Genomic DNA, 22,381 nt, shown 5'->3' on the forward strand with positions numbered 1-22,381 from the left:
TTACAAATGAGGTGGAGGAAGATGGAGTTCTGCAAGACTGGACACATGCTATAAATAGCCATAAAAATGAGGAGTTTTTCTAAAAACTGTGGCGTTGAAATTCTCATATTTTCTTCCACATTAATTGCAAATAGTTGATCACTACCAGAGCATGAGTACACTAATGCCATTACTCTTCTGCCTTTTAGTAGAGGTTTTTATATTTAATGTCCTTGTGTTATAGTTGAAAACTATGGTGCAAATATAAATCAGCTATGAGAGATAATATTAACTGACCATAAGAACAGTGTTTTAAAGTAATTGTTGAATAGTTTAAGTCAAAATCCAAATATTAGTGTTGATTTAAATGTAAGTTTCATAAATAGGCTCCTCACTTTAAACATTGCCCAATTTTGTCTGACTAACCAAAAACTGTGCTTTTATATAGGCACTATAAAACTGTCCTTTTATATAGGCCCGGTGCATGAAATTCATGCACGGGTAGGGTCCCTAGGCCTGGCTGGATCAGGGCCAATTGGGACCTTCTGGCTGCCGGCTGGGGCCTCCCTTCGTTCTGCGTCGCCCCCTGGTGGTCAGGGCACGTCATAGCAAGCGATTGACTCCCAGTCTCCCAGTTGAACTCCTGAGGGGACACTTCGCATATTAGCATTTTATATATATAGATAGGCAAGAAACCTCTTTTTAAAATACGTTTTTCTTTATTATATTTTAGAGAGAGAGAGGAAAGAAAGAAAAATACCATTGTGAGAGAAAACACCGATTGCCCACCTCCTGTACACACCCCAACCAGGAAACCACATCTTGGGTGTGTGCCCTGACTGGGAACTGAACCAGCTACCTTTCGAAGCAAGGGACAATGCTCAACTAATTGAGCCACACCGGCCAGGGCGAAACCTCTTTTTAAAAAGCAGAAAGATATGGGGGAAGAGAAGGGAGAACTAAAAATTTTAGTTTATTTTGAAAGATTTGTAAAATAGTCATTCCTTTCTGTTTAGTAGTAGTAGGTCGTATCTGACTCATGTGCCTTAGATCAGACATACTTGAGCTCTTAAATGGTTCAAATACCCAGCAAATACTTCAAAAATTCTATGAACAAGTTAGCTAACATTTTGTGAAGGAGTTTGCAAATGAAAGCTGACCATCCTGTTGTGCCTAGATGTTGTAGCACCACTGGGATATAACTGCATGGATTTGAATCTCCTTTTTTTCTAACTTATCTTGGAACAGTTTTTAAGGCTAGTTTGTAATCTGTGAAAATGTTTTATATTAAAATCTGATGCACTGATTTTTAGACTGGTGTCTACAAGTGGGCAGTATCATCAGGTTGTGTACATTTACTAGTTTATCATCTTGGCTTGTGATAAATTGAATGATCGGGTACTTGATTTTCTTGGAAGAAAAAAATTTATTAGATATAGTCATCACCACTCCCTATTTCACAGATTCTTGTCACATTTCACTTGCTTTAGAAATATTCATTTTGGATCCTTCTTGTGAATATGTGACTCTTAATACTGATGTCCTGAGAGAAAGGAGAATTTCTTATCTAACCTAAATAATAACCACACCATCACAGAAAATATCCTCACAACATATCAAGCAATCAAATAGCCAATAAACCTATTCTCCTGCTAGATTCCATAAACTACATGGGGAGGGCAGATAGTGTTCATTTTTGTTACTTACCAGGGAACATGACACTTGATCTTTGAAATGGTTATTTATTTCATATATTGTAGCTGCCAATCAGCCAGCCATTTGCAAATAGTGAAGTAAACACACTGCTGAAAATGAGTTTATTCTCTGCTGGTCTGTGGTGCCCGGGAAGTTAGATATACTATGGTTCCATTTATTTATGTAGTCATTTGTTCTCTTCTAATGAGCAAGTAATTTTCTTTTCTCTACTCCTACACAAAAGTTAAATTAAGGAGTACCCAAGAGGGCTGGGATACTTGGTTTGCAGTCCTTGAAATAAAGGGGATCCTTTCATGAGCAGAATTTCCCTCTCAGTTAAGGAGAAAGCTCCAGATAGCTCTCACTTTTAAACTCATTGCTAGAGCAAACAAATTTGTATAGAAGTCTAAAGTGAGGATTTGTCTCCTTTCCCCCTACCTCCCAATCAAAGGATTTTATTCTATGGCTTCTTTTGTTGTTGTTTTTTAGCCTATGAAGTGAGGGATAAGAACTCTGATCCCTCATATGGCAGCTAGCTTGCTTTAATATGTGGATTGCTAACATGACACTGGCTTCTGTTGAGTCATACTAACTGCTATGAACAAACGTGTGAATCCATACTGGAGGGGAGACGGGGGAGTGTTGCCAATGCCTTTAATCAAAATGGGAAACGGCTTCAACTTCTATTTACCCCTCTAGTTATAACCAAGCTTTCTTTTCTTTTTCTCTCTTCTCTTCCTTTCTCTTCTTCTTTTTCCTTCACCTCCCTTTCTCTCCCTTTTACTCTCCCTCCCTCCCTTTTCAGAAATACATAAAGCCTAATCCTGCCATTGAGACCGTGATCTTTTGAAATTTGTGTGTAGGCCAAACCCACATCAAAAATTGTTGTGTAACCCCACAATTCCCAGGCCTCAGCTGGTGGCCTACTTATTTCAAATAATATTTAATGCAGTAAATTCTAGGGCAATAAAAAGAATTTAGACAGTTCCTTAGAGCTTATTGCAATGGGATTTGACTTGATTTTAATAAAGTGAAATTCCAGTATAACCAAATAATTTCTTTGTGGCATGATTTAAAAGGTCTTTTAGGTAAAGGTATAGGAGATTGAATTTGTAAAACCTAATCTAAGATAATTGCAGTTTTACTCTTACCAAGAAAAATGAGAACTTCAGAAATCCAGGAATTCTCTTTACTTAGCATAAGGTGATTTTTAATAATGGAGCAAAGAAAATGTAAGTGAATATCTTTACATTTTGTTCTGTTATGGGGAGAATAAAGATACCACCTGGCTTTATGCATAAATTTGTTTACTAAGTTGGTTCCTTTCCTATAGATGGGTATTAAAAATGACTTTTTTTGGAACAGAAAACATGTGTCATATACATATTATTATGCCCTGCTGCCTGCTAATGTTGAATATTTTATATGATTTTTTAAAAAAAAGAATTGTTCTTTCCAAATTCAACAATCTTACAGTAAAAATCGGCCATGACCAAATATTTAGAACTTATTATATTGATACAAATGAAAGAAAATAAAACACAAGTATTTGGTAATTAAGAAAAAGTGGTCATAGTCTTGTATTCTGGAGTTATCTCAAGCCAGTAAGTTTTAAGATCTTTTGTTTTCTCTACTGAAGCAGAGTAGTGAAAATGTTTTTGTAGAAAGTTATGAAAAAACGTCTATGTATTAATTTGCTTTGGGTCATTCTGGTCTCTCTGGTAAATTCATAATTAGGAAGGCCTTTTTAAGACTGTGTTCTAGTCTCACAGGTATGCAGCTACTCCATATCTGGTAAATCTAAATTCATATGTGAGGAGGTTATGTTTTTTTAAAGCATATTATTTACACAATTCACTGGAATGGCTCCTCTGGAAGTTGGGTGGCTCTGTTATGTAATTACGTACTTAGTAACCCTGTGCTACACAGCAGTAGAAATTCAAGTAAGAATAATTTACTGCTTATGCATAGTTATTAGAATTTTAAAGCATTTGTTTGTTCAAAATTCTAGTTTATCAGAGTATTATATTTGACTAATTGCATACTTAATACATAATAATAAATAAAATTTATTTTAGACAGCAGCCAAATTTGAATTTTAATCATTCTAAATAAGCATCAGGAGTTGCTTCCTCTTCTCCCCCTTCACTTTTGTTTAAAGGGATTTCCATCCCTTTAGTTCAGATTTTGTGGTGAAACTAATAATTCTATACAAAAATCCATATTAGAAGTATTATAGATGGAGTAATTCACAGAATTACTATTGCTGTAAGGTACTGTTAGAAATATTTTAATCTACTCCATTTTACCATTGAAGAAGCTGAGTTGCATAGAACTGCTGAAGATCTTAGAATTGGTTTGAGGACAAGTCTGCATGAGAACCTAATGTGTTTTGTTTTGTTATTTTTAGTCCTCTACCCAAGGACATGTTTAGAGAGAAGGAGAGAGCTGCTGGTTGCCTCCTGTATGCACCACAACTGGGGATCGAACCTGTAACCTAGGTGTGTGCCCTGATGGGAATTGAACCCAAAATCTTTCGGTGTATGGATAACATTCCAACCCTCAGCCACCCAACCAGGGCACAAGAACCTGATGTCTTAACTCCTGGATTAGTGTCATACTTCCTCTCAGTTGTCATGCTAATTCAATAGTTCATTTCACCAGGGATTTCTTGAACTCTTCTGCTGTGTACAACAGTGGACTAGGAATCTAGAGATTATAAGAATAGTGTGTTTATGTAGTTTAACAATAATGACATCAAACTAGTGATGTTTTACTTTTTAATTCTTATTTATCTAGTGTTTTCCAATGATTATAAATGTTAACGTGGTGGCTAAACCTTTACATCTAATTTTTCTACTAGGTTATAATCTCCTTAAAGGCAGGGGCTCATTTAGTTCTCATAAAGTTAATTCAGATTCTTATTTTTGAAGGCTTAAATTAAAAATTTTCCCCAAATATCAATGGCATTTTGGAATAAGTGTAGGTTTCTGTGGTGGCTACTCTGGGGATAATACTCATTTTAGAATTATATTTCTGTCTTCAAGTACTATTGGTTTCAAGTAACAGATTGCCTCATTCTCCCTTAAGCCAGAAGGGGCAACTATTTTAAGAGATTAGAGATAGCTCTTGGAACTAAAGGGGACGATGTGCAGTCAGGTACCGCAAAGACATGGAGCTGACTTTGGAACACCTTGAGATCTCAAGGCAGCACCCTTGCATTCCTGGGATAAATCCTACTTGGTCATGGTACATAATCCTTTTTATATGTTACTGGGTTTTATTTGCTCATCTTTTGTTTAGGAGTTTTGCTTATATAATCATAAGGCATATTGGTCTGTCATCTCCTTTCCACTTAGAATCCACCTAATGAGTTTTTAAATTTCAGTTCTTTTTTATTGTTTGTTTTTTTGTTAATCCTCGCCCAAGGATATTTTTCCATTGATTTTAGAGAGAGCAGAAGGGAGGGGAAGAGAAACATCAATGTGAGAGAGACACATTGATTGTTTGCCTCCTGCATGCACCCCAACCAGAACTGGGATTGAGCCTACAACCAAGGTATGTGCCTTTCAATCCTCAGGCCGATACTCTATCCACTGAACCAAACTGGCTAGGGCTGCTTTCAGTTCTTAAATTTCCCTTTAGTTCTTCATTGTATCTGTTGTTTCTTCAGTCAGACTTTCTATCTTTCCATCTCTATCAAGAGTGTTTGTCCTGAGTTATTGGAATGTTTTATGCTAGTTACTTTAAAATTGTTGTCTCTAAAGGTAATTCCAACATCTGTGTCAGTTTGGTATTGGCATCTGCTGATGTGAGTTGAGATTCCCTCCTCTTTATTGCAAAGCAATATTTGGATTGTATCCTGGAAATTTTTAATATTGTAGGACTGAGTTTTGTTTAAATCATATTGAAAATATTGATGTTTTTGTTTTATCAGGCTCTCAATCCAGTTGAGTTCAACCTACAAGTTCAAATAGACTTCTGTGGGATTGTAGTTTTAATGTCTATTCCACTTTTAAAGCCTTTGCAATGCTATTGAAATTTGTTCCATGTGTGCGCCACCCAGTGACCAGTCTCAGATCTAGATGGAAATCTATCGTGTAGTTCAGTTCTCAAAGTCTTTGGCTTGCTTCTTTGGGTCATATCCACATATGTGAAGCTTGTGGGTGAGCATAGGAGTTCATAAACCACTTTATGGGCTTCCCCTCCTGAGTTCCTCCCTCTCCACTATCTCCCCAGTACTATTTAGTTCCCTGCCACTCCCTTTTTCCGTCTTCCAGCCAGCCAGCTGGACCCTTATTTAACCTGCTCTACATGAATAGTTACTGCATCTGGGGATAAATGATAAGAGGATAGAGAGGGAAAAAAAGCAATGAAGTTTTGCCTCAGCCTTTTAGAATCACAATTCCTCTGATCAAAGGGAGTTTTCTTCAGAGCTTTTGGCTCCTATGGGCCCCTCCTACTTCTACAGTGGCTTTCATCATGGGATTTTTAGAGAAAATAAAGAGAACTAAAAGAAAGGAAAATGGAAGATTTTCACCATTCTCTGTGTATTAGGATACTTCTGCATTCCTTGGGCTAGAACTAGAGGGCTTCTCCTGGATCTCTCTTTGTCTTACACTGGTATCTACTTTTGGGTTTAATGCTGGAGTGTAGGCTGGTAGATACAGAAAGAATTTTTAAAAATATGGTAAATTTATTGTTGGTTCAGTGTAGTGTTGAAGTCTTTGTCCACAAACCACCCACTGCTGTTAACTTTTCAGAGTACTCGAATAGCTGCACCTTGCATTCTGTCCATTTTTAGTAGTTGTATTTAGAGGAAGATAGAGGAGGGAGTGTGCTTATTCTTTCCTAACTGGAACCAGAATCCCTTCTATTTGCTTTTTTTTATTATCTGTTAAAAACAAACATATATGTATATATCCATATTCATATACATATATATTGATTTCAGAGAAGAGGGGTGAGAGAGAGAGAGAGAGAGAGAGAGAGAGAGAGAGAGAGAGAGAGAGATATTGAAACATCAGCGATGAGAGAGAATCATTGATCGACTGCCTCCTTCACGCCCCGCACTAGAGTCCCAGCCTGCAACCTGGGCATGTGCCCCACCAGGAATAGAATGTGACCTCCTGATTCATAGGTGGATGCTTAACAACTGAGCATGCTGGTCAGGCCTCTAATTGCTTTTTGATACTAATTTATAGCTCATTAACAACATGTTCACAAGTTTAGTCCTTTGAAATTTGTTGTTACTTTTAAGCTCTGTTTTGTTAAGTGTAGCAAGTGTGCTTGAAAACAACTGCAGTTGTTGGGTACAATATTCTAGATAAGTCATTAGGTCAAGTTCATTAATTGTGCTCTTCAATTATTTTTTGCTTATTCTGTCAAGTAACTGAGTGAGGTGTGTTAAATTTCAAGTTATGATTGTAGATTTGTCCTTTTTCTATTTATTTTGCTTGTTATATTTTGAAATTTTATTAATACACTAGAGGCCCTTTGCACGAAGAATCGTGCAATAGACCTTCCTTTACCTGGCTACTGGCACCAGTTTTCCTTCCGCCTTCTTTCAGGGTGGGGGCTTGGACCCCAGAGGCGGCGGCGGCAGCGTGGGACGGGAGCTGCCGGGCCCCACGCCGCCATCTGCAATTGGGGCGCCGCCACCACCCAGGTCCCTCAGTGATAGGAGGGACCCGGTCGCCGCCACCACTCCGACCCGCGAATGCTGAGGGGCGGGACTAGGCGCCGCCGCCGCTCCCACCGCGCCTCCCGCTGGCCCCATTGGTCCCCCCTCGGCCCCATCGGTCCCCCCTCAGCGGCGGCCGTTGAGAGGCCACCCCGAGTCCCGCCCCCCAGCCTCCCACCGGCCCAATCGTGGGTGTAGCGGAGTGATGGTTATTTGCATATTACCCTTTTATTAGGTAGGATTAGGTAGGATACACTTTTAGGACTGTAGTTCTTAATGAATTGACCTCTTTATCATTGTGAAGAGGTCCTCTTTATTCCTGTTAATATTCCTTGTCCAGAAGTGTACTTCGATGTTAATGTAGCCATTTCAGTTTTCTTATAACCTTTTATGATATCTTTTTCAAGCTTTTACTTTTATCTGTATATGTTAATATATATAGTTGTGTCTTACTTTTTAATTCAGTCTAACAATCTGTGTCCCAATGTTTGGGCTTGTATTGTCCAACAGAAATGTTATGTTTGTGGGCTCGATCACCAGTAGGGGGCATACCGGAGGTAGCCAATCAGTGATTCTCTCTCATCATAGATGTTTCCATCTCTCTCCCTCTCCCTTCCTCTCTGAAATCAATAAAAATATATTTAAAATAAAATGTTCTTATAATCACATTAAAAAAAGAAACTTGAAATTTTCATAGTGCTTTTTATTTTATTCAGGTATTTTAAGTATCAATTAAAACGTAATCTATATAAAGTTATTGAGATATTAAGTACAAAATCCAATGTGATTTTATAATTAAGCACATCTCAATCTGGATTAGCATGCTCAGTATCTACATGTGACTAGTGATCACTATATTAGAAAATGTAGGTTTAGACCATTTATATTTAGATTGTTTACATTTAGTATGGTTAAGTTTAAATCTACCATTTTGTTTCCATTTGTCCCAACTATTCTTTTCTGCTTTTGTTTGAAATTGTCCTGCTCTCTTTTAGGTTATATTTTAGTATTCCATTTCATCTTCTCTGTTGGCTTATGAGGTACCTTTGTTTTAGTGGCTGCTCTGAAGAGTACAATATGCACTTTAAAAATATTTGTTTAGGTGAAATTCACATAACATAAAATTAACAATTCTGATATGAACAATTTAGGCCCTGTGAGTTTGATCCTTGGTCAGGGAACATATAAAAATCAACCAGTGACTGCATAAATAAGTGGAACAACAAATTAATGTTTCTCTCTCTTTCCTCCCCTCCCTCCCTCCCTCTCTTTTTCCCTCCCTCCCTCCCTCCCCCCTCTCTAAAAATCAATAAATTAAAAAATTTTAAAAATTATTTCCTGTTGGTCACTGAAGCATTTTAGTTTTTCCCCAGTCTTTTTTCTCTTAGTGCTTTGTTTTGCATATTGTTATTTCTTCAAGTTCATTGATCTTTTTTTTACAGTGTTTAATCAACTGTTAATCCCACCTCAGAAAATTATTATTTCAGACTGTATTTTTCTTTTCTGGAAGTTTCATTTCATTTATTTTTTATATTCTACAGTTTTCTTTACTAATATATGCTATTCTAATAGCTATTTTAATTTTGGTCTGCTAATTTCATTATCTCTGTCATTTATGGATCTGCTTCTATTGACTGATATTCCTTCTGATTATGGGTCACATTTTACTGTTACCTAGTAATTTTAGATTTAGACATTGTGAAAGTTGCATTATTCAATATTTGTATTTTATTATCTTTTTAAAAGAATATTGTTTATTTCAGCCAGCAGTTAAGTTTCTTGCAGATCAACTTAATGCTGCTATGAATTGATTTTAAGCTTTACTAGGTAGATTACTGTGTAACCTTTATACTAGTGTAGTATATCCATACCAGTGAAATGTGAGCTTTATGGGGTTTCTACTGAATATCTGAAGTGTTAAATTAGACTTCTGCAGTCTGGCTGGTCAGAACAGAAAAGTTCCTCAGCTCTTTGTGGGTCCAAGGAGTTGTTGAGCTTATAGCTCCCTCATAATTCTACTGACCTTTCTTCCTGTTCACTAATTCTCACTTGGTCTGTTTCTAAGCTATTCTTTTTTATTGTTGTTATTGTTAATACTCACCCAAGGATATTTTTCCCATTGATTTTTTAGAGAGAGTGGAAGGGAGCGGGGAGACACAGAAAGAGAAACATCAATGTGAAAGAAACACATCCATTAGTTGCTTCCTGCATATATTCTGACTAGGGCCGGGGATTGAGCCTGCAACAGAGGTACGTGTCCTTGATTGGAATTGAACCTGCAACCCTCTAGTCTGTGGGCCAATGCTCTAACCACTGAGCAACCTGCGAGGGCTAAAAAAAATTTTTTTTAACTTGGGCACCTTATTTTTGATGGGCTCTATGCTCCAACTTTTGGCTCCTTAGCACCATGAAATTGCTGAAATATGCTTCAGACTTTATTTTTCAGCATCCAACTCTGCATGTAAAACCTGTCTCAGCAAATGCCTCAGGGGGAAATTGTGTATAGAACGTCAGGATTTTGGCTGCTCAAGTCTTGGCTGCATTAGCCTTCAAATAGTTTCTATATTTTATTCATATTTTATAGTTATCTTTTTCTGCATGAAATTTAGTCTGATAACAGTTACTACATCTACCCTGGCCGGTGTGCCTCAGTTGGTTGAGTGTCTTCGCATGTACCAAGAGGTCCCGGTTAGGGCATATGCCCAGGTTGCAGGCTCAGTCCCCAGTAGGCAACTACAGGAGGCAACTGATCAATGATTCTTGCTCATCGATGTTTCTCTTCCTTTCTCTCTCTAAAATCAATAAACATTAAAAAAAAATTATCACATCATAGTAAAATCGAAAACCCCAATATATTTTTTCATTAATTAATTTTTCATATTATTTTTAAACATTCTCAAGCTTACAGAATAGTTGCAAATAAAACGCAGTTAACATTTTCCCCATGAATCATTTGGAGTAAGACACTGCATGAGATATCACTCCTAAATTCTTTGTTGTGTGTGCAAACAGGAACATTCTCCTATACAACCCAATAAAACCATCAAAAACAAGAAAATTAATAGATACACGACTGCCAACTAACCCATAGACTCCATTCAACTTTTTCTAGCAATCCTAATAAAGGTCCTTTATAGCAAAGGACCTAGTCCACAGTCACATGTTGCAGTTAGTTGTCATGTCTCTTTAGTCTCCTTCAGTCTGGGATAGTCTTTCCTTGACTTTCATGACATTGACATTTTTGAGAATTACAGGCCAGTTATTTTGCAGATTGCATTTTAATGTGGGTTTTTCTGATGTTTTCTTATGATTGGATGCAGGTTATGTATCTTTGGCAGGAGTATCACAGAGGTGATGCTGTATTTTTTGTATTGCATTCTGTTAGGTGACACATTATTTTAATTTGTTTCATTATTGGTGATGCTGATCATTTGACTAAGATGTCAGCCAGGCCCAGCTGGTGTGACTCAGTGGTTGAGCATCAACCCATGAATCAGGATGTCAGTTTGATTCCCAGTCAGGGCACATGCCTGGATTGGGGACTCAATTTCCAGTGAGAAGTGTGCAGGAGGCAGCCAATCAGTGATTCTCTTTCATCATTGATGTTTCTATCGCTCCCCCCCGTCTCACTTCCTTCCTCTGAAATCAATAAAAATATATCTGAAAAAACAATGTCAGCCACATTTTTCCATTATAAAGTTACTGTTTTCTCCTTTGTAATAAGTATTATGTGGGGAGATATTTTGAGACTATTCAGGTATCATATTCCTTATCAAACTTAACTTTCAGTTTATTCTTTATACCATTAATAGAGTGATGGATTATCTACTTTATCTAGTGGTTTATTGTATTATCTTTTTCTGCATACCAAAATACCACAAATGTAGTGGCTTAAAATAACATATAATACACATTATTATCTTACAGTTTCTTTGGGTCAGAAGTCTGGGCATATCTAACCTGTGTTCTCTTCTTCAAGATCTCTTACAAGGCTGTAATCAGGGTGTTGGCTAGGGCTGAGGTCTCATTTGAAGGCTTGATTGGGGAAAGTTCACTTCCAAGTTTACATTGTTTTGGGCAGAATTCCTTTTTCTCAAGGGCTGTTGGACTGAGAGCCTCAATTCCTAGCTAGCTGTCAGCTGAAGGCCACCCTCAGTTCCTTGCCACAGAACCTCTCCCATATGACTACTTGCATCATAAAATATGCAAGACAAGAAGGCAATAGAATCTGTTAGCAAAATTGAAGTTACAATTTTATGAACCTATAAGCACTGGGGTGGGATTACACAAAGATTATAAATACCAGGAGGTGGGGTTATCAATGGGAGGGGTTCATGTTAGAGTTTGCCTGCCACAGTTATAATCTATAGAGGTCCAGTGCATGAAATTCGGGCACAGGTAGGGTCCCTAGGCCTGCCTGGCAATCAGGGCTGATCGGGGCCTTCCAGCTACTGGCCAGGGCCTCCCTTTCCCAGCTGCCAGCTGGGGCCTTCCTTCGTTCTGCACCACCCCCTGGTGGTCAGCTCACATAATAGCAAGTGATAGAACTCCTGGTCGAACTCCTGCAGGGACATTTTGCATATTAGCCTTTTATATATATATATAGATTATTATCATTATTTATTTTGATTTTCCATCTGTCCCAGATTTAGCCTGTGAGAGCCTTTCATGTTGGCCATGTCTCCATTACTCTGAGTACCACAAGAAGGTATTCTAAGTGTAACTTACATTTTCCCTGCCTAAGCCCGGGAATCAGCCATTGTTCTAAGGAGCTCTGGTACTCTGCTAGTGGAGAGTGATTTTGAATCATTAAATGTACTCATTGCTATTACGGTGTTCCTGTTTGTTACAGGGTCTTCTTAACGATAGAGATGTTTGTATGTGTGTACATCATTTACCTAGATTTCTGTCTCTATTTATACAGTAAGCTTTGAGTTCACAACAATATCTTCTGTTTTAGTTTAGCAGCATGGTATTCATTCTAGTTTTCTTACTGTATTTGTAACTCTTCTCTGATTATGATAAACCTTGCTCTCATTATCCTCAGTGTTTGATCTGCCCCTATTTAGTCCTATATAATTCATCTCCTGTTGCTGACACAGCTCCTTTTTTTGTTTGTTTGTTTTTTGTTTTTAATCCTCACCATTGATTTTTAGAGAGTGGAAGGGATGGGGGAGAAACAGAGAGACATCCATCGGTTGCCTTTTGCACTCACCCCAACCGGGTCTAGGGATTAAACCTGCAATCCAGTTATGTTTGATGCCCTTGACCGGGAATCGAACCCGAGACCCTTCAATGTACTGGCCAACGCCCTAACCACTGATTTACACTGGCCAGTGCCATGTCTAACTTTTTAAGTGTCATTTTTATGTGGCACTATCATAGGTTATCAGAGTATCTAGCTTTGAATCCCATTTTTCCCACATGCTAGCTACCCATCAACTTTTAGTAATTTATTTAACCTCTCTGTATCTTATTTACCTTATTAGATTGTTTGACAGATGAGTAAGATGGTGACTTGTGAAAGCTTTATCCAATATATGCACTTTCCAATCTAGTAAGATCAGTCACAGTAAAGTAACCAATGTTATTTTATCCATTTGCTCACTGTTCTATAAACCAAAAAATACTTTTATTTCTTCTGTGGTATGTAGCTCTCACTGATCTCTTACCTTTAAGCACACATTTATTGAGCATCTACTATGGCCAGATACTGGAGATTTTTAAAAAGGTAAGCTATGACTCATATCTCTGAGGAATACAGTCTGGCAAAGGAGGCAAACACATATTTAATTGTATACAGTAACAAGTCTTACAATAAAATGAAACCTTGTGTCTGTACTTTTCAAAAAATTAAAAATTTTAATTAAACTTTTATAGCACCTTTTGACTAACACAGTTTAATACATTTCCTTGTAGTTATTATTTGTGTTAGTTAACTTATCTTCTTAAAATAGAGTGTAAACTACTTGAGAACAGGTCTTTGTAGTGGTGAATCTATGGATTTTGAGAGACTAACACATTTGGGTCTTATTTCTGCCATTGCCATTTAGTCACTGTAACTTTTCTGATTTTGAGTTTATTCTCCCATTAAAGTGAAGATTTTAATAACTCTTTGACAGGGTTGTAATGATTAAGTGAAATAATGTATTTAAAGATTCTAGCACAATATCTGGTGAACACTTTTTGCCTGATCAATTTTGGTTCTGTCTTTGTACTCTATCTGTGTTCATTCTGGTAATGAACTATAAATTTTATTGATGAAGGGTGGTTGAGGGCGGTAGAAGAGGGTAAAGGGGCAGTAAATGGTGACGGAAGGAGACTTGACTTTGGGTAGTGAACACATGATACTATACAGATGATGTATTATAGAATTGTACACCTGAAACCTGTTTTTATTAACCAATGTCACCCCAATAAATTAAATACAATTTTTTGGAAAAGAAAAAAAATAAATTTGATTGATGGATTTATTGATTCTATGGTCTGCAGTTCATAATGCCTTTCCAGAACATTTTGAAATGCAAGTGGCATTCATGGAACCCTGCTGTTGGTAACCCCGCTGATGACACTTGACATTTTTTTTTCTTTTGTACTTGAGATTTTTAGATCCTTGATTTTAATTGTACCACAACCTGTGCAATAAGGTGCAGCTATGATTATCCTCTATGACAGGTAGGAGTTTCATTTTTAAAGTGAGTGAACTAAATTGGAATTCTTAAGAGGCAATTATTGAATTTGTATAGGTAAAATCTGAATGTATTACATGGCTTATGGAATACTGTAGTTCTCTTGGCCTGAATTTTTTAGTTGATATAGTAGTGAAAAGGGAATTCTTCTATTCCATGGCTTAAGGATACATAAACTCTCACTGCAGCAATCTTTTTATTGTTGATTATTATAGCTTCTATTACTCCTAAAAGTTGACCAACAGGGACCTGAATTTAGGAGATTTTGTCATTCAGCTTTCATATAGTAAATGCTGAGGCCAGCCCTTTGCCTGCAGGGCCCTTTATCAGTGCAGAGGAACTGTGCCTTCTCCCCAGGCAGCCAAGTAGAGGGAGGAGTCAAGGTTTTTAGTGTTCTCTGTGAAAATGAATTCCTGCTGTTGAACCTGATGGGCACTAGATACTACATTCTCCTTGAAGCACTGGAAGACCTTTGTCACAATATTTCATTCTCCTCATTCTTTCAAGAAGTAGAAAACAAGTTCCACCATTTCAAAAATGCTGTGTATACTTTTTAAAAGGTGGTAAACTCATTCAGTTGGGTAACATGTCAGTTGTAATACATAATTATATTCTTCAGCTTTCTTTGATTTTGCAAAAGAGAGTTAATTGGGGTGAAGTTAAGTGGAAAATGAGCTGAAGAAGCCAGTGTGTGCTGTATATAGCTGGATTTGTGTAGGATGGGGGCTACATGTATGATCCAAACTTTGTGATAACTTTTGAGATTGCATAGGAGAAACATTTAAGGAATTCACACGTTCTTTAACAGTTAATAGAAGTTAAATATTTAAACATGAGAATGTAGTTGCTGGATTGCAGCTTACTTTAGAACCTGCTTTTTTTTTTTTAATTAAAAAAATTTTTTTTGGTTTATAAATCCTTAGGAATCCTACCTAATAAAATGGTAATATGTAAATTACCATCACTCCGCTATGCCCACGATTGGGCCAGCGGGAGGCGCAGGGGGCGGGACTCAGGGTGGCCGGGGTAGCCGATTGGGCCAGCGGGACGCTGAGCTCGAGTCGCCAGCAGCGGTGCGAGCTCAGCGTCTGCGCCATGGCTGTGCTGCGGAACACAAGGGGTCTCTGGGGCAGCGAGCTCACGTCCCGCTGTGGACCATCAAAAGCAGGGTGGCTGGGTGCCTGTCTGCTCCGGCACCAGGCCTTTCAGAAGCCTCCACCGAGCCGGAGGCTTCTGAAAGGCCTGGTGCACCAGCGGACAGGCACCCAGCTCCCCCGCGATCGAAAGCGAAAGTGTGGGAGCTGGGTGCCTGTCCGCTCCGGCACCAGGCCTTTCGGAAGCCTAGGCCGCACCAGAGGCTTCCGAAAGGCCTGGTGCACCAGCAGACAGGCACCCAGCTCCCCCGCATCAAAAGTGAAAGCGTGTAGGGGACCCTACACGTGCATGATTCAATCATGCACTGGGCCTCTAGTTTAAATATAATTTGCAATGAGAAACAAACTTTTTCAGCCCAAATTTTAAGTAGAAAACTGTGTATACTTTCTGGGTATTTTAAAGGGGATTATTTATTAAAATTGAAGGACAGAGAACGTTTTACTTTTTTTTTTTTTTTTTTTGGTTAATCCTCACCGAGGATATTTTTCCATTGATTTTTAGGGAGAGTGGAAGAGAGAGGGAAAGACAGAGAAACATCTATGTGAGAGAAACACATCGATTGGTTGCCTCCTTCAGGTGCCCTGACTAGGGCCCAGGCCAGGGAGGACCCCACAACTGAGGTATGTGCCTTTGACCAGAATTGAACCTGGGACCCTTTGGTCTACAGGCCAACGGTCTGTCCACTGAGCCAAACCTACATCTTTATCAGAAATTAACCAATCAGGATGGTTCTGAAATATAGGGTGGGGCAAATGTAGGTTTACAGTTATTCATATGGAAAACAATAATAATAATAAAACAAGAATAAACTATGTTTCTCGTGCTCACAACTGTAAACCTATGTTTGCCCCACCTTGTATATAAAATACATAGGAATAGTAACCACAATGGCAACCCTTTCCACTCAGTTACTTATTGACCAAATTTCCTTTGATTTTTCCCTTCTATAGAAAATGCTCCTACATGTGAAGATAGAAGGAAAAAAGATGTAGAAGTTATACCCTATCCCATTAATTTTGTAATTATATTTTTTCCTCAATGTTTTAAAGTAGCATTTACCAGTAGGGGTAAGATTAATTTGTTACAATACAAACCAATTTGAAAATTGGTTATGAAATTGAGCTATAATATATAAAATCTTATGGTAATGTGTAGATTTGACTATATTCAAGTACAGTTTTTATATCCACACCAGTTGTCTTGTAATAATCGGGAATGTATCCTCTGTGTGGTATTTACAAGTTAATGCTATTTTAGAAATCACACCAGTATATCTAGTGGCTTTCCTGGGTATATGTGGCTCATTATTAATTATAATTTTAATTTGAAATTTTAGTTCAAGGGTATGGGATAAGCCCTTTCAGATTCTTAGTTAGGAGTTTTGATGGAAGATAGAGATGACTGGATGAAGGAGAATATTAGAATGAGTTACAGCAAGGAAAGTCAGATAATTAAGCAAGTACATACTACAAAAATAACACGGGATCTAATATAAAATGAAGGAGACAAACATTTAAAAGATGAATGCCTTAAAAACTTATAAAGGAACATTCACAAATACAAGTAAATATGCATATTTTAATAAAAAAGAGAAGATCATGCAGGTGGCTTCAGTATGGCTAGAAGTGTTTGAGCCATCTTCCTCTTGAGAAGAGAATGGGGAGGAGTGACAGGTTACCTTCCAGTGCCTACTTCATTATTTTCCTTTTCTTCTTTTGTATTTTATTCTCCCTTTTTGTATAATCTTCTCCCTCTTCCTCTTTTCTCAAATTCAGTCCCTCCTTCAGAATGAGACTTTCTTCTATCTAGCACACACAGAAGTAATTGCTTAATAATGTGTATATTGTCTCTCATTAACAATGAGAGAAACTTACTAACAACAAATTTCTTTTACATTAAGGAATTTAAATATGAAAGAATTGAAGGTTGAGAGAGTGTCACTTTATTTTTTTTTTAAATTTAATAAATCTTTATTGTTCAGATTATTACAATTGTTCCTTTTCCCCCCATATCTCCCCACCACCCGGTTCCCACCCTCCCCCTACCTACCCCCCACTGTCCTTATCCATAGGTGTATGATTTGTGTCCAGTCTCTTCCCGTACCCCCCACACAGACACCCCTTTCCCCCTGAGAATTATCAGTCCACTCCTATTCTATGCCTCTGATTCTATTATGTTCACCAGTTTATTCTGTTCCTCAGATTTTAAATTCACTTGACTTTTAGATTCACTTGTTGATAGATATGTATTTGTTGTTCATAATTTTTCTTTACTTTTTTCTTCTTCTTCCTCTTCTTAAAGAATACCTTTCAGCATTTTATATAATACTGGTTTGGTGGTGATGAACTCCTTTAGCTTTTTCTTATCTGTGAAGCTCTTTATCTGCCCTTCAATTCTGAATGATAACTTTGCTGGGTAGAGTAGTCTTGGTTGTAGGTTCTTGCTATTCATCACTTTGAATATTCTTGCCACTCCCTTCTGGCCTGCATAGTTTCTGTTGAGAAATCAGCTGACAATCGTATGGGTGCTCCCTTATAGGTAACTAACTATTTTTCTCTTGCTGCTTGTAAGATTCTCTCTTTGTCTTTTGCCCTTGGCATTTTAATTATGATGTGTCTTGGTGTGGTCCTCTTTGGATTCCTTTTGTTTGGGGTTCTGTGTGCTTCCTGGACTTGTAAGTCTATTTCTTTCACCAGGTGGGGGAAGTTTTCTGTCATTATTTCTTCAAATAGGTTTTCAGCATCTTGCTCTCTCTCTCCTTCTGGCACCCCCATAATTCTGATGTTGGTTCGCTTGAAGTTGTCCCAGAGGCTTCTTACACTATCTTCAACTTTCTGAATTCTCTTCTCTTCTTGCTTCTCTGGTGGAGTGTCCTTTGCCTCTTTGTATTCCAAATCTTTGAGTTGATTCTTGCATTCCTCTAGTCTGCTGTTGGGTCTCTGTATAATATTTTTTATTTCAGTCAGTGTATGTTTAATTTCTAGTTGGTCCTTTTTCATATCCTCGAGGGTCTCATTAAATTTATCGGCCTTTTCCATGAAATTCTTGAAAAACCTTATAACTGTGGTTTTGAACTCTATGTCCATTCGTTTGTTCTCCTCCATTTCTTTCGTTTGGGATCTGTTTCCTTGCCTCCTCATTTTCGCTGCTTCCCTGAGTTGGTAGGGTAGCTTTGTGTACTAGGTGTCCTATTGGTTCAACGGGTCAGCCTCCCAGTTACCTGAGGTGGACACTCTTGGTGTACCCCTTTGTGGTTTGTGTGTATAGCCTTGTTGTAGTTAAGTCTTGATTGTTGTTGGTATCACTGGGAGGAATTGACCTCCAAGCCAATTGGCTGTGAGGACCCGCTGTGTCTATAACAGAAGAATTGCTGTGCTGGAGACACATTTATGGGGCAGGACTTGTTCCAGTAGGGCTTTGGTGCTCACTGAGTTTGCCTCTTGAATGTGTCCCTTATGAGAGTGGTTGAAATCTGGTGTCGTCTCACACTGACCACTAGATACACTAGTGTCTGGATCTCCAATGGGGTGCAGGTGAGCTACTGTCTGAGACCCCCAGCAGGAGCTACAGCAAGAACTACAGTTTTCTTCTCTTTGCTTGGGCGGTTTTGGAGCAGTCTGACTGGAGCTGCAGTTAATTTGGTTAAGCTGCCGCAGAACAGGCCATTTATAAGCACAAGCCTCTGTGTGGAGCCTGGGTGAGTTTGTAGAATGTGCGGGGCAGGGTCTCAGGGTGTCACTAGGCTAGGGCGTGGCAAACGGCGATGGCTGCCGTCAGCCGTCTCTGCCTTTCCGCGTTTCCAAGTCCCTGCGTCCCTCGCTCCAGCGCAGTAAACAATGATTGCTGGGCGCACCTCTGCAAAAAAGTCACTCTCATTTTCTGACCCGATGGCCGAGAGTCCAGCTTCTCCCCGTAGGTGTCTGGGTCCCCCGCGTGTCCCCAGAAACTGGATTTCAGAGTGATCAGGAGCTTGTCTCCCTTTGGGTTGAAGAAAAGCCGCACGCCCCGTCGCCCGTCACCAGCCCAATTCGTGCGCCACCGTACCTCAGCTTTTCAGCGTTTGTGCTCCTTTCTCTTCTTAGTTGTAAATCTTCCACTCAGCCAGCTTTCCCGTGGTTCTGGGTGGTAGACGTTTTGTCTTTTAGTTGTAGTTTTGAAATTGTTGTGCGAGGTGGCAGTTTAGTTGTTTAACTTTGCTGCCATCTTGGTTCCTCCGGTTCGAGAGTGTCACTTTAATATAAAGAATTTTTGTCTCTCTTGTTCATTGCTCTATCCTTCTGCCTAGAACAGTGCTGAGTACAAGGAAGATGCTCAGTAAATACTTGTTGAATAAATGACTGAAACATTACTTAGAAATATTTAATTTTATTTACTCACAAAAATTACTTTAGTGAAGAACTTAATGCTCCCGAGTCAAAGGTAAGGGGATAAGATAGGGATTTGAAAAAATGTCAAGGTAGTTAATTAGAGTGCTAGGCCAATTGGAAGGACAGAGAAGGTGAATTAATACAGGCAGTGGGGAAAGGTCAGATTAATAGAGTGCTTGGATTTTATACAATAGATACAGGGAGCTTTTATGAATTATTGACCAGAGTGACATAATAACAAAGTGAACACAGTTATTCTATTTAGGTGCTGTTTGTAAAATGGATTGTAGCTTGAGGTAAAGAAACATTGGAAACAGTGAACAGTGTTAGGAGATTGTTGTAGGAGTTCAAAGCAGTTTAGCTGTTTTGGTTGGTATGTTATCTGGTGATATCTTTAGCAGATACCCTTCTTTGAAGTCTGATGTCTCCACTTTATGACCTGTGGTTGGATGGAGTCAGGAGGAAGAGTTCTGCACTAAGAAGCAATAGGGTAGGATTCTAGTTCCTACTTCTCTACTTTCTAAATTCATGATCATGGATAAATACTTGGGCATCAGTCATCTAAATTATAAGATAAGGAAGTAATGATCTGAAAGACCACATCATTTTTTGGTGTCCTTACTATTGTTATGTCAGTTATAGATAGTGTGAATAATGAATACTATATTTTAATACTAACATTAATTCTTGCAACTAGAGTATTTTAAGAAGAAAAAAGCCCCATAATGATATTTAATATTTCCAAACTTATAAAGGTTAGTATTATGTGCATCAACTGCTGTATTTTAAAATATGTATTCCTGTTTTTATATGTGCTATTATTGGGTATTTAAATTTTTTAGGATTACTAGACTGTAATAGTACCCAAGTTGATGAACAAAACTTCAGCCTGGGATACTTTTAGAGAAAATTGAAGAATATTAAACTTCTAAAAAATAATGTGTTTTGTAAAGCTATAGGAGCAATAACAATAACACTGTTTCATTAATATTACTAGAAATCATAATTTCTATCTTATTTCGATACTAAATACACTATATGTATATTTACTTTCACACACACAGTTTTGCTTAGAAGGTTTTACTACCAGCAGCATTTGGGGTTCTCTTTTTCGTTTTTTCTCTCTCTTTCTTCCTCCTTCTTTCTTTGCTGCTGTATTCCCTTCTGTTTGGGTTGTTTTTTGCCCTCCCCCCCCCCCCCCCCCCCCTTTTAATCTATCTGGAAAGATGAAGAGGCAACTGCTATGGTAACTATGCATTTTGGTTAATGAATAGCAGATTAACAAGATACATAAAACATATGCAAACTCTACAGAGTTGCTGTCAAAGCTGGAGGATAATACATTTTCTTCTAAAAGTAAAGCACTTTAATTTTCCTTGGTATTTTGTTTTCTAATTTACCATTCCTAATATTGAAATGCTAACATGAACTATTTCTTTTTTTGCTTAGTCTGCACAAGATTTCACCCTGTGATGAATTTATGGGAGATGAGTTGAGATGCATAGAGGAAAAGAATTGATTAATTAGGTTAAGAATTGGATTTCCTTTACACTTATACAGAGAAGAGCAGAGACAAAAAGTTTTACTACATATTTTGTTTTTGACCTATAACCTTTCTCCCCTTGCTTTTTGGCAATTAGTGCTCCTTTTGAGTCTCTCTTTGGGGGTTAGAACTAATAAGTAGTATTTTCTTGAAGATGTTTCTATCATAAAGGGCAGCTACAACTGGAATATTGCATTCAGCCAAGCCTTGAAAATTCCTGTAATCTGTACCATCCTGTCTCATACTGTCCCATCTCATAGTTGTCCTCTCTCTGCAGTGCTCTATGCCCAGGTCTCTGTGGCTGGGCTGTTCCAGCCTGGCGGACAGCATGCCTTCGCTGCGATGCCTGTATAACCCAGGGACTGGCGCACTCACAGCTTTCCAGGTACTTTCTCTGTCTCTGTGGGTTATTGGCGGGCTTCAGTGTGTGTGTCTAATTCATGAGTGTGTCTCTCCTTCTTTTCCTTGCTTTACTTATGTTCACCTTTTCTCCTTCATATTGTCTTTATTTCACGTCACTCGGTACTCTTTAATGATTAATTTCTAATGTAGATCCAGATTGATCCACTCTTAAGACATTTTTATTATCATGATTGATTTGTCAAAGTTGACATAGCACAACTTTTCACTATTGGTTTTCATATCTAGCAGAAGTATGATAGTGAATTTTAAAGTAATCTCAACAAATAGCATTTGATATGTAATGTTTGCTCTGGACCTACATAAAGATAAGTAATATAATAAATCACTTATAGCCAGTTGCTCAAATACCTTTTTATGATTATCAAAAATATACAGTGCTCTGTCAGAGTGTCTCCTAGTTACTATACTACTATAAATATATGTATACTTTTTTTTTATAAGAACTGTGTTTGCTTATATTTTAGCAGGTCTAGTTTCAAGGTAGAAAGGCCTTTAAGACTTTTGAGTACAGTATTCAGCTTGAGACAGTCAAACTGATCTTGCACGGACCAACAGATTCTAGTTCTCTTCAGCCTTTCTTAGAGGCCATTGAGACATTTCTAGGACGTGAGAGAGAACCATAGAGAAAGGGAGTGGGAAAATTTGTAGAGGAAAATAGAAGAGCTTGGTGCCCCTTTGTTTACAGGTTAACATACCATATTTGGCGGTTTTCTTGGCAGAAGTGTTATCTATCCACCTCAGGTATTTGGAATTTGTGTTTAGCATTTGATACACAACCAATTAGTGTTTTTATTTGTTTTTAACCTATGTAGCTTATATTTTATGTAGAAGAATTTCAAAGATATGC

General features: G+C 38.1%; 1 protein-coding gene across 4 annotated transcripts in view; it reads left to right on the forward strand.

The window, feature by feature from the left end:
- The window catches only part of BTRC (beta-transducin repeat containing E3 ubiquitin protein ligase), a 164,282-nt gene that overhangs the window by 27,251 nt on the left and 114,650 nt on the right, over positions 1-22,381 (forward strand). For 2 of the 4 annotated variants that reach the window (XM_054728657.1, XM_054728658.1), the window contains exons 1-2: positions 19,975-20,058; positions 21,389-21,496. The exons of 1 other annotated variant lie outside the window; for it this stretch is intronic. In XM_054728657.1, the coding sequence (XP_054584632.1) occupies positions 19,990-20,058; positions 21,389-21,496 (177 nt within the window). In that variant the 5' untranslated portion in view covers positions 19,975-19,989. Of the gene's footprint in view, positions 1-19,974; positions 20,059-21,388; positions 21,497-22,381 lie in introns of those variants that run through there. One more of the 4 variants, XM_054728656.1, reaches the window with a different exon arrangement.

This window comes from Eptesicus fuscus, chromosome 17, assembly GCF_027574615.1.
Source record: "Eptesicus fuscus isolate TK198812 chromosome 17, DD_ASM_mEF_20220401, whole genome shotgun sequence".
Lineage (NCBI taxonomy): Eukaryota > Metazoa > Chordata > Mammalia > Chiroptera > Vespertilionidae > Eptesicus > Eptesicus fuscus.